Here is a 12,067-nt window from a genome sequence, read left to right as displayed (position 1 = left end):
CACGCTTTATCCAGAGGTACGGTTCAGCCGCGGGCGGTTCTGGACAGCCCACGCGTATCCAGAACCGTGTCTGGCGCCAATCTACGGTTCTTTGATACTCTCCAAGCAGAGGTTTGGGTTTTGGGGGTATTTTTAGCGTGTTTTTAGGCTTTTTTGTCGGGGTTTCTCTTTTGCACTGAAAAAAAAATTCAGTGCAAAAGAAAAACCCCGATAAAAAAGCCTAAAAACACGCTAAAATACCCCCAAAACCCAAACCTCTGCTTGGAGAGTAGTTCTTTGATACGGAGACTATCCCGACCGTGCTGCATCCTAACCCTATCCCTAACCCATCCAGGTATAGAACCAGATAGGCACGGTGCTGGATACAATAGTGGGTTTCAGGAATCTTTCAGGTTACGGACCTGAGTGTGTTCTGGTAAAACATATGAAAATGAATTTACAAATGAAATGTAACATTATTGAATGACTGAAGACCTTAATGATCCGGCCATGTATACGTTGTACGATGGTCGTACGATCGCAAACAGGGCGTTTTTTGACTAGTCGTAAATTTGCAATTGTACACTCTGCCATTTTAGCCCCAGTGTGATGATATGACCCTACTCTGTACTCGCAGTGACGATCAGCGGGTCCCGAGGCTTTAAAGGCTTCATGCTGCAGGCCCGCAGTCCGTTCGCGACCGGCTCCAACCCTGTGGGCGCCGTGGGGGCTTTCCAGGTACGGGGCCGTCTCGGGACATGTCCTTTCCTTTAAATCGATTTATGAGAATATAAGATAATATCAAAGGTAACGATTGTCTACAATTTTTTTTAAACTTGTATCAATATGACGTACATTGTAACTTTTATATCTCCTTTGTTTCCAACCAACCAAACAAACAAACAAACAAACAAACAATATCAATCAATTTATCAATCTTGATCAATATTTCCCCAGGACCTGCCAGCGAGCGCCAGGACAGAAAACTGTTTCTCTGCTGACGACACCGCCACGCACGTCACCGGACATGACGTCAAGGACAGCGTCACGGTCACGTGGGTGCCGCCAGCCAATCTGCACGGGCCTGTGGCTCTGACGTGAGGGGTGTATATTATCAATGTGTCATTTGTTTATGAGAATCCAAAAGGTAGCTACTAAGAAAATAACATGACAATGTAGCTCATGTGTGGGATCAAATATGCTACATGTAGGTAGCTTGTAACGTCCCCCGTCTTTGGTTATGTCGACTCATCTACAGTTTATTTCTTCCACAATAGATCTGCCCTATATAAAAATTATGAACTCCCTGGCAAATTTTTTATTCGTTTATAAAATTTTGCTTGTTATTTTCTGCTCAGAGCCACGATAGTGGCGGAGTTTTCTACCTTCTGGGTCGGCGTCACCACTACAGTGCATCAAGGAGCCAATCGTGAGTTCCGTTTCATCGCATCAGTTACAAACAAGTACTTTCTATCCTGAATTTTCATTGGCCTGTTTTTATTTGCAAGTTCTTGCTGCAACATGAAACAAAGAATATACAGACAGTGGAAGCTAACAATGGTCACAAGTGGAACAAATGACTTTTCTGAGAACTGCTGCGGAATACGATCTAAACTTTTTTAAAAGTAATATTACAAAACACTCACTCGATGTTTAATTGGTAAACCATCGTTTCCTTGTCTTCCGTGCAGCCTTGGTTATTTTCTGATAGTATAAGGGACCGTTTCAATATTCTTTCAGCCAAGTAACAACCATATCAATATTCTTATCAATGCTCTTCAAAGTTTGTAGCCTCTAGCAGGCCACAGAGGCGGCTTTAAAGAGTAGAACTTAATTGGCCAAATAGACAGTTAACATGCCAAGGGAGTGCGTAGAGCGGCAAATTGTACTCATTTGGCGAACTACTACTATTATTATTGTACCCCTGGCATGTTATCTGTCTGTTCGGGCAATTCAAGTTCTACTCTTTCCAGTCACCTCTGGGGCCTGGTAGAGAGGCTATAAAGTTTGGACCATATTAGAAATTGATTTGGGTTGTGGTGGGGGATGAAAGCGGGTGTTTGTGGTTTCCTCTTGAAATAAAACAGATGGAAAATCCCATTAATAAACATTAAACAAACAAACGAAATCACAACGAATGTTTCGATGATTTGATGATTTGCAGTACATCAAGACAACTTCATTTCTTGTATTTTTTTCCCTTTTCAGATTTGATCACAGGCTAACGCCGAGCATGCGCAATGCCGAGCTAAAGGAGTGATCTTCTAATGAAAAGCATCATGGAACGAAAAAAAATTAAAGATATGAAACATGAACTGAATCTGCACACCCTTATTGATTTAAGTTCATTTAACATAAAAATATAACCGTTAAAATTAAACAAGAGCATCAACATTCTGAGTGTTGAAAAGTTACATAAAATATCTGACACATAAACTTCCCATGGGAAAATGTCCAATCACAACATCTGCTTGGAGATTACTCGGCTGCATGGTGTTCATACTTCCGGCAGGCGGCGCTGTTGAACGGTGCACATCGCGATACACGTCCCACACAACGTCTGCTTGGAGATTACCTGTCTGCATTGTGTTCATAGTTCCGGCAGACGACGCTGCTGCACTGTTCGACACATGTCGTACCCAACATCTGCTTGAAGTTTTTGGTTTGCCTGTTTGCCTGGCGTTCTTCATAATTCCGCCAGGTGGCGCTGCCGTACGGTGCACCTCTATGCCCTTTGACCTGGGCGTGTGATGTACGTGTAAACCCAGTCACCGTGCAAGCTTGTCTGACAGCCGGCTTTTGTTTCCGGCGATTAAACCGTAGGGCTAGCCTTCCAGGAACGCGTTACTAACACCGGGAAGTGTTACTCATGTTTCGTGTCGTCCCAACACATGTTTGAAGCCGGAAGAACTCGCCTTATATGCTAGGAATCGCCAAGGAAGCGACCCGCCTTCTTGAAGACTGAGCAGTCTGCACGTCGCGTCCTATCGGGCGATTTATCCGAATTCCTCGGTCCTTGAGGGACGTTTTACTTAGGTCAGGGCCCTGTTTTAGGCGGCGAGAAAAAAAAAATGTGCGGGTTTCCGAAGAATCTCGTGTACGTGTTGGTGGATCTGGTTTGTGTGCTGATAGGTGAGTTTTATTTTTGGCGTGGAAACGATCTTTTGTGCACGTTCCGGATCTGTTGTCCACTGGGACGTTTCTTGGCAGATAACGGGGCAGGGGCATTGGTCAATGGCAAGTTGAAGGGGCGGGGGTCGCCTTAATTTTGGTTTTAGTTTCTGTATTCTGATTCCCTTGTTGAAGTATTACATCTTATTATTTATTTTATCAACATGTTTTTTTTCTTGTACCTTTCTCGAAGGGGGGGGGTATATTATACATTTGTATTATTATTTTTTTTATTATTAAATATCATACAGGTAATAAAAGCTAGAACATAAGTTATATATTCCTGTATGATGTCCTTGCAATGAGGGTTTGAAGGATTGGCAGTAGGACACAACACTGGGGCATGTCAGGGGTTTGAGCCCAGCCCAAAACTTCTTGATTCAGGGCCAAATACTCAACCATCACACCACACAATGATTTTTGCCCTGTATTTAATCATACTCATAGCACAAGCAGAAGAGGCCCAGTTTCAGTGACACGGCCCTTTCTTGACTCCTCTGCAATTAAATCCCAATTCTGGCCTCCAGTTGTTGTAGTAGTTCTCATTTCAGTTCCCTTATTGGAAATCCATGCTGGTGATCAGCCCAGGTGCTTTAGAGCAGGTAGCTGTAATTTGTATGTATTAGGACAGACAAATTATGGCCTGGTATACGACATAAGGGGGCCCGCATGCCCTTTTCCGTAGAGCGTAATCGGCCGTTTTAATCCTACGTAGAGTGTAGTGAAGGCATTTTGTTTACAGCGTAATTTGCTATTTTATTTTATTGTAATCAGTGTTGTAGCTACCTAGAATTTATCGTAGAGTGTAATGGGGGAAGCTGCTTGTAGCTGGCTCTCAAAAGTTTGCGTAAAGTGTTGTCGGGACTAAGTGTGCCCGCCCATCCAGTGCATGTGAGGGGTTTCAATTAGACTGCCACGAAGACAGCAGTTATTAGAAAAGAAAGCTGGAAAGAAAGTTGGACTACCAGATCGAAAAGGCCTTTGCCAACAAACTGGAGCCAAAACACTCCAAAGCCAGCCCACAGAGAATGGTAACCAGGCCGTCCCAGTACCTGGCCTGAGCACATAGGCAGGTAGGCAGGTAGGCATGGTGTTCTCACACATAGTTTATGTATGAGGACCCCAGTTATGTACACAAACATGCAGGAATTGTAAGGGTACCATCATTCAGGGATACCTGAAAAACAGGTTCTTCTTCCTTGTAGGAATAAAAAGTCAAAGGTCAATTGCTATAACAGTGTATTTTTCTTGGCTTTTTTTTTTAAGATATAACTAGACTGCAGCCAACAAATATATTTTGTTAAAACTCCCAGGTCTGTAGTTGATTTATAGCAGGTTAAAAGTGGGATGTCTGGAATGTCTGATGTTTGGATGAAGCATCAGCGAAGATAAACAAACCACAGGTGGAAATCATCAGGTCTGCATCATCAGTCACCTCGCAGTGCAGGGATGCCACCTAGCTAGTGTCTGTGGTATTGCACCTGTAACCCACACAGTAGCTTGTTTTACATTATTCAAATTTCTCTCTATGATTACCTATAAATACCAGAAGGTTATATTTTGAATAGTGTTTGTCCATCCGTCTGTCTGTTAGGCAACGCTAAGTATAGCAACAAGTTGGAGCGGCAAAATATGATGATGATGAACAAAATATATGTAACTCAAGAACGTCTGAATGGATCTTGGATATTTGGTATGCTGGTAGGTTGCAATAAAAACTGGAAATGATTAGATTTTGGGCCCCTGGCAGCTTTTTGTGCTACTGCAGCTGAACTTCATTTGGCAAAAGTACTAATCAAGTATGATACTATGAGGTCGCGGACATCTTGTTATTTCATATACTTACCTGTAAGCAAGTCAGATGATACAAGAATAAGTCCTTTTCTTCATCCCCCTGACAGTTGCCCTGCCCATCATGATCCTGAAGTTCGCGGGCCAGCCGTCCCAGCGAGGGTTTTTCTGTGACGACCAGACCATCAGCTACCCTTTCTACGAGAGCACCGTCCCAACATGGATGCTGGTTATTTTCGGTGGGGGCATCCCCCTGCTTTGTGTGAGTTTGTGCCTCATTTGTTCAATTATATTATCATCTTGTGTAGAATAAGCTCCAATTAATTTAACCCAAAAATACTGTATTGAATTTCCCCCACTTTCCTGTGCTTATGTAGTTTGTCTTGTCAGTATGCAATATTTAATTCCAGTTTATAATGAAAGAAAACAAAAGTTTTGAAGGCTAATAAATTTAAGGAATATTCAAAATTTCCAAAAAACAAAGATCTTTTCAACAAGAATACTAACATTGGACAGGACCAAGCATCAGTCACTTAAGGTAGCAAAAGGAGTCTTAGTTTCTGTAAGACGTTAATAAGATGTTTCTAAGAAAGTCCTGTTTCCTTCCCATGTTACAGATGTTGGTAGGAGAAGCCGTTTATATCCACAGAACGACCAAGACAGAAGGAGAAGAGAAGAAGAAGTTTCCTTTCCTTCCGTACTTCATCCGCGTGTACAAGACGGTCGGGATCTTCTTATTCGGCACTCTGTCCACGCAATGTCTTACTGACCTCTTTAAGGTATGGATGGACGTCTCAGTGTGTATATCTTAGCTTCATGGCATGGTCTTGTTAAAGACTTCTGCATGTGGCAAGCAAAAAAATCACAGTAGTACATTTAGGTACTATGGCATAGAATAGTACTGTAGTACTAAGAATTTAGCATACTATACATGAAAACAGTAAAAAGGTATAAAACATATATAGTGTACAATGGCACCGGTTGTGACCTCTTCTTTGAAGGCATTTTTAGTTTGTCCTATTTCTTCAAATTCCATTCTGGAAATCTACAAAACACTGATTGACTGAAGTAGAAAACCAGTAGAAAGCTTTTTGTAGATTGCTAAAATGGGAAAAGCCAGGAGAAACTGCTTGGAATACTAGTAACTTGTTCCGCTTTGTACCACATCTTTTTCAGTACACGATTGGTCGGTTGCGTCCCAACTTCCTGTCTGTGTGTGCTCCTGATTACAGCAGGTTTAACTGCACAGACGCCATGGGACGCTACGTTTATGTCACCGACTATGTCTGTACAGGGGACCCTGATCAAATTAGAGAATCCAGGTAAGTGTCAATCAATCAATCTATTGATCTATCTATTGCTAAGGAGGTTACAGAATCCATGGATATTATGTATGTAGTATTCTAGTTCTTGACTGAAATTTCATATTCTTGGTCTCTAACAGGAGTTTCTCTGACCCCTTGACCTGGTCTCTAAAGGAAGTTTTTCTGACTTCCTGACCTGGTCTCTGACAGGACTTGTTGATCTGGTCTCAAATAGAACTTTCTTTTACACATTGACCTGGTCTCCAATAGGAGTTTTACTGACTCTCTGACAGAAGTTTGTTTGCGTGACTCCCAGACCTGGTCTCTAACTGATGTTTGTCTGATTCTGCAGGTTGTCCTTCATATCTGGCCACGCCTCTCTGTCATTTTTCTTCATGGTTTACCTGGTGGTGAGTATCTTATATACTTCCGAAAACATCATCAGATTTCTGGTTGGTAATAGGATATTTATGTTTACCGAATAAAAACATATTGTTTTTGCTAGGTTTCCTCTTCTTCTCCAAACCAAAAAGGTCAATGACCTGAACCAGACTGTTTGTTACCATGATGACTAGTGTTGGCTTACATCATGTTGCATTTTCATAGCAGGAGGGATTTAGACTCCTGTCACCATATACATGTGTTTGAGTAAGAAATAACAAAGCAGACCATATGCGAAGGTAAACATTATGCATTTGCTTTGTAAATGTTACCTTTCTATTTGGGTTTCCTTTTACACAACCAGAAATGCTCACCTGCTTACGTGTCAATGTCTATCTCTTAACCAGTTGTACCTGCAGGTCCGTATCACGTGGCGCCAGTCGTGGCTGCTGAAGCCGTTTCTCCAGGTGGTTGCGGTGATCCTGGCCCAGCTCACTATGCTGTCCCGCGTCAACGACAACAAACACCACTGGAGCGACGTTCTGGCTGGAACTGCACTGGGAACCTTCGTGGCCCTACTCGTGGTGAGTTTGTGTGTTTGTTTGTTTGTGTAAGTCATTGTTCATTATGTCAACGACAACAAACACCACTGGAGCGACGTTCTGGCTGGAACTGCACTGGGAACATTCGTGGCCCTACTCGTGGTGAGTTTGTGTGTTTGTTTGTTTGTTTGTTTGTGTGTGTAAGCCTTTGTTCATTATGTCAACAACGACAAACACCACTGGAGCGACGTTCTTAATGGATTATGATAGGGCCCTAGAACTAGTAGAAGCTTGAGGAATCATCTACTGCAGTTTGAAACAATTCTTCAAGGGGGAGCTGTTACAATCAGAAGACTGTGCTGTACTCACACCATTGTGAGTCCCTATCATGAATCACTGTTTGACAGTAGGGGATTGGATTCTTTACACTGTTAAAAACTGCCATTTTCCCCCAGTTTAGCAAGATCTACTATGAAATGCCGGACCAGGAGACATTACAGAAGAACCCTGTCAGGGAGGAAGAGCAGCTGATAAGTCACTACGGTGATGACAACAACTGACTTATTTCATGTGTACTGTATTTACTCCAATTTCTACACACTTTTATAAAATATTAGACAAAATCAATTACTTCTTGTACTGAGTAGCTTATTTTTTAACTTTTTTGTATGATACAAATTTTAATTAGAATCAAGCATTTATTCTATACTTGTAACGTTACATGTGTGCATAGATTGGAGTGAATACGGTAGAATCCTATTTCTGGGACTAAGGTGGTTAAGATTTGCAGAAGTTTATTCATCTAACCATTTATCTTATTCATCCAGGGCAAGTTTTGTGTGTCTTGTAGGTGTTCCTGGGTCTGACATTCAAACAGAGTAACACTAATAACAAAACTAACATATACTAGAACAACAATATCTTCACAGGATGTTGAGCTTTTCTCTTTACACAACGGGTGATAACTCTCACCTGCTTATGTTATCATGTCTGTCAGACATCTTCCTCAGAGCTTCTGACTGGAGTACTGCTTCTCACCACTCGGCTATTCCGAGATCAGGGTGCGCCAAAGGGTTGCACTTGGGCCAATTTTTCAAGTTTTATATTTTTCTACTTTCAGTGCAGAAAATCGCACTAGAGGTGTTGCCATACATTGCACTTTTTAAATTTTTGGATAGAGACGTTTGGTTCAAAAGTTGTGCTCTTCCAAACTTAGCCCACTCATTTCAGATGTGGCCGGCAACGGACACTACAGCTAAGCTGTAGTAAGCTGTAGTGTCCGTTGCCGGCCACATCTGGCCACTCAAGTACATGACAAGAACACCAAATCTTGCAAGACCTGTCATTTAGGGGTTGACAAAATGCTACAGAAGTAACATAAATGACAAAATTACTTCAAAATTGCAACAAAATGTAATTAATGTACCTACATGGTATACTTGGCAACGGACACTACATGGCAACGGACACTACACCCTTGAGGTTTTTTGACATTATTTCATATAATTACAGCAATAGACTGAAATAGCTACTGTGTTTTAAGTCAGCATCTTCAGCTGTTTCAGAACCTGAAATCATATGCACCCACAGCTTTTCTATTTTAAGTTATTACCGAGCAACGGACACTACACATTTTCTCGGACAAAAAAGACAGGTAACTGTAAGCCATCAGCCATATTAACCCAAAGGACAAGCAACATAAAAACACATGTTTTGTGTCATATATGGATGTACCTTGCATAACATGCAAAATGGCCAGTTCTATCACCATCCTTTTTAGTACAGGGAGATAAGTTAATTGAAATGTGTTAATTTATGAATTTTACATAACGTGTACAACATATTGATAAATGCGCTCTAGAAAAGAGAAATTTCCAATCATCATCAGGTTTTTTGCAAAAAATATCAGACTGAGCATGTCTGAACATATTGCAAATCTTTTCATTCTATTTTTTTGTTCCCAAATTACTTAAAAGCACATTTCAAAAACTGGCATTTTTCAAGTGCAACAGCATAACGTAGATTTTATGCCAATTTCTGGTCTTAAATTGGCCATAGCATAAGTTTTAAACATCTTAACACCAAATCTCTTCCTGATTGTCTGGAAAATAACTGTACTAGTTTAACAAGTTTGATAAATGTCAACAGAATGCGATAAATACAGAGTAAGATTGACATAACGATGTACGATGCCATTGGCGCACCCTGATCTCGGAATAGCCGACTATATGTAGCACAGTCCCAAAAGTGGCTTTTTGTAAAGTTTGTAAAAAGAAAAGCTCGATATCCTATATGTTCTACCAACCAGATGAAATTATTTTTGGGAAATATCTTATTACATGCATGTAAGTCATTTGTTATGGCTGATAAGGTGCTGCTTAAATGTCCTAACTACTTTTATTGAAGTGTTTGCTGTATGAATATGTACACATACTAGCAGAAGATAGGCATGTATATGGGACAAGGTACTGTAATTCCAGATTTTTTCCAGTACTTTTATGTTCACTGTTTTCACTGTCGCTTCTGTACCGTGAACTTATTATAATAGTTAACAACTAATTCCTGGCCTTTTTTTTCCTGTACCTGTCGCCACCGTGAATGTATAGTTCAGTGAACATGTCCACTTTTCTCAGACCATGAAATTTTGCTACCGTGAATTACAGAACTTGGTGGCAGTGAGTTCCACTCCGTGGTAGTTCTAGGCAAAAACTGAATTCCTGTCGGCGTTTTCCAGGGTCTGTCAGTCTCCGACCTCTTTCCGAAGATGCGGCAGAATCCTGACCAATCAGTGGTCCCCGAGCGGGTCACGCCCAGACCAGAGGATGAGGAGGAGGGGGCACTGGAGGTCGTTGCCACGGGCGACGGTGAAAACGGGAAGAGAAACAGCCAGGGCATGACCACCATCATGTGAACTGTTGTTTTAAAGTTTTAATTTCTGATCCAGAAAAAAAAATACATCATAAAACAAGAAAAATGACATACTGGCTTTTACTGCACAAATTTTTGACTGAATCTTCTTGATCAGTCTTCCTCTTTGGGTCATGCAATTGGATCAAAAGTTAAAACTTTCATATTAGATGGATGTTAATGTTAAGTTTTGTTCGTGTTACTGTGTTTCTTGTTTGTTGAATGTTTGTCGCTGTGTGTTTGTTCACAGCTTTTATTGAAGGTAAACATGTAAAGCTTCATCACTTTTAGTTGCACTTTAAAATGTACTACATGTACTTCTGGAAAGACAGTCAAACCTGTACTACGTATATATACTATTGACCACTTCTGCATAAAGACCACCTGGTCATTATGGCCACTTTTTGGTGGTCCCTCATTGACCCAAGCTGGCTAATAGTGACCATTTGTTCACATCCCTTGAGTGTTCACTATAGCCAGGTTTGACTGTAGCTGTATTCAAATATGCACAAATGTGTAGTTCACTGTGAGTTATACATGTACTTAAATAACTTAATAATTATGTAAATCTTTCTTGGAAACAGGGAAGTTCAGTTTGCTTCCAGGAAAATCATGGAAAGAGTCTGGAATTGTAGGTTGAATTCCAAGAAAATGAAAGTTTTGAAAAGTGAAAGTTTGGTTCTACAAACCAGAGACTCAAAGAAATGGCCAGTACTTAAAGCACTACTTGTACTTATTGCAATTTTGATCAGCAAAGACAAGTCAAAAACACAAACATGTAAATACGAGCAAAGGGGAATTTTACAAAAGAAAACATAGAATGTATTTGCCATGAAGACAGGCATCCGTGTTTTAAAAATGTACATTTTTTTCAGTTCCATCCATCGCAAAAGCCATGACAAAAACATAGACTCTTTATTTTAATATGAAAATGACACAAGCCAACTAGCTTAGCAACAAGCACCAAGTTAGAGCTCTGACACTTCTCAAATTGAATGAATTTATTTTACACTTTATTTTATTTTACTTATATTTTTTTAATGTTTTGCTTATGTTGTGAAGGTTTTCTTTTGTGTAGTACATTTTGATGGTTTACGCACATCTTGATGCTGATCATGTTTGACAAAGAAATTCTCACCAGTATTAAGCTATGATTTTATTCAGTTAAGAATTTTTAATTGAGTTTAACATGTATACAGTAACTGTTTATTACATTAACTTAGAACTTAGTCCTTGCCACAATTTGATTTTAAAAGTCAGTCAACTTTCAAGGGGAATATTTCTCCAGATCTTTCATTTTATCATTTCTGTCACTGTTTTTAACCCTCAGTTTATCATGAAGTTTATTGTAAAGATGATACTTGATTTGTTTTTAACTAGAATGTCTCTGACGTTTTTGATGAGCAGTGTCAGGTATTGTGGAAAGTTTGGGACATATGATTCCTTCAGTATCAAATATATACATGGAACACTGGTTACCATACCAATAAGACTTTGGAAAATCTCATTTACTTTTGAGCTGAATAAATGAATGAATGAATGGTTAAAAGTCCTGGTAATGTTTTAAAAGTCAATAAATGGTCATGGCTCCCCCTTTTATTTGTCTTTTAATACTTTTCAAAGATACACATGTAATTTATGGATTGACAAATTTCCATGGACCAAACAGAACTGCTGTGTGTTGTGCAATAAGTGTGTTCAAAAGCTGGACTGGTACAATGTAGTTTTCATTATAGTGGTGGTGCCAACTTTTCAAGTATATCAGTTTAAATTCCTTTGTTTTACAGTAACTAACAACAAAGTCCTTTGCAGGAATCTGACTGAAAGACTCTGACCTTTGCAAAGTAGTGGAGGGTTTATAATCGTAACTTTAACTGCAGACAGTAGGTTTAGTGGTAGGCATAGTAGGTAGGTAAGTTAAGTGCAGAGAGCTTACGTGGGCTTTACACAGCTATGCAAGCACAATCCTCTACATGTATGTTAGCATGTGTA

General features: G+C 40.1%; 1 protein-coding gene and 1 pseudogene across 2 annotated transcripts; both read left to right on the top strand.

Annotated features, from left to right (window-relative positions):
• The window catches only part of LOC109474487, a 20,501-nt pseudogene extending 18,210 nt beyond the window's left edge, over positions 1 to 2,291 (top strand).
• A 324-nt stretch (positions 2,292 to 2,615) lies between these two features.
• Positions 2,616 to 11,672, top strand: LOC109474589 (phospholipid phosphatase 1-like). Of its 2 annotated transcripts, XM_019774928.1 has the most exons (8): positions 2,616 to 3,111; positions 5,052 to 5,203; positions 5,559 to 5,720; positions 6,118 to 6,263; positions 6,598 to 6,655; positions 7,034 to 7,210; positions 7,624 to 7,711; positions 9,903 to 10,053. In XM_019774928.1, the coding sequence occupies exons 1-8, from the start codon at positions 3,051 to 3,053 to the stop codon at positions 9,947 to 9,949; spliced, it is 891 nt and encodes a 296-aa protein (XP_019630487.1). In that variant the 5' UTR covers positions 2,616 to 3,050; the 3' UTR covers positions 9,950 to 10,053. The 2 variants fall into 2 exon arrangements, with proteins under 2 accessions (XP_019630487.1, XP_019630486.1); XM_019774927.1 differs by lacking the exon at positions 7,624 to 7,711 and having other exon boundaries at positions 2,627 to 3,111; positions 9,903 to 11,672.
• The last annotated feature ends 395 nt before the right edge of the window (positions 11,673 to 12,067 follow it).

Source organism: Branchiostoma belcheri, unplaced genomic scaffold (genome assembly GCF_001625305.1).
Source record: "Branchiostoma belcheri isolate BF01 breed outbred unplaced genomic scaffold, Haploidv18h27 scaffold31, whole genome shotgun sequence".
Lineage (NCBI taxonomy): Eukaryota > Metazoa > Chordata > Leptocardii > Amphioxiformes > Branchiostomatidae > Branchiostoma > Branchiostoma belcheri.
Note: the sequence above shows the minus strand (reverse complement) of the source record. Positions and strands in the feature narration are given on the sequence as shown.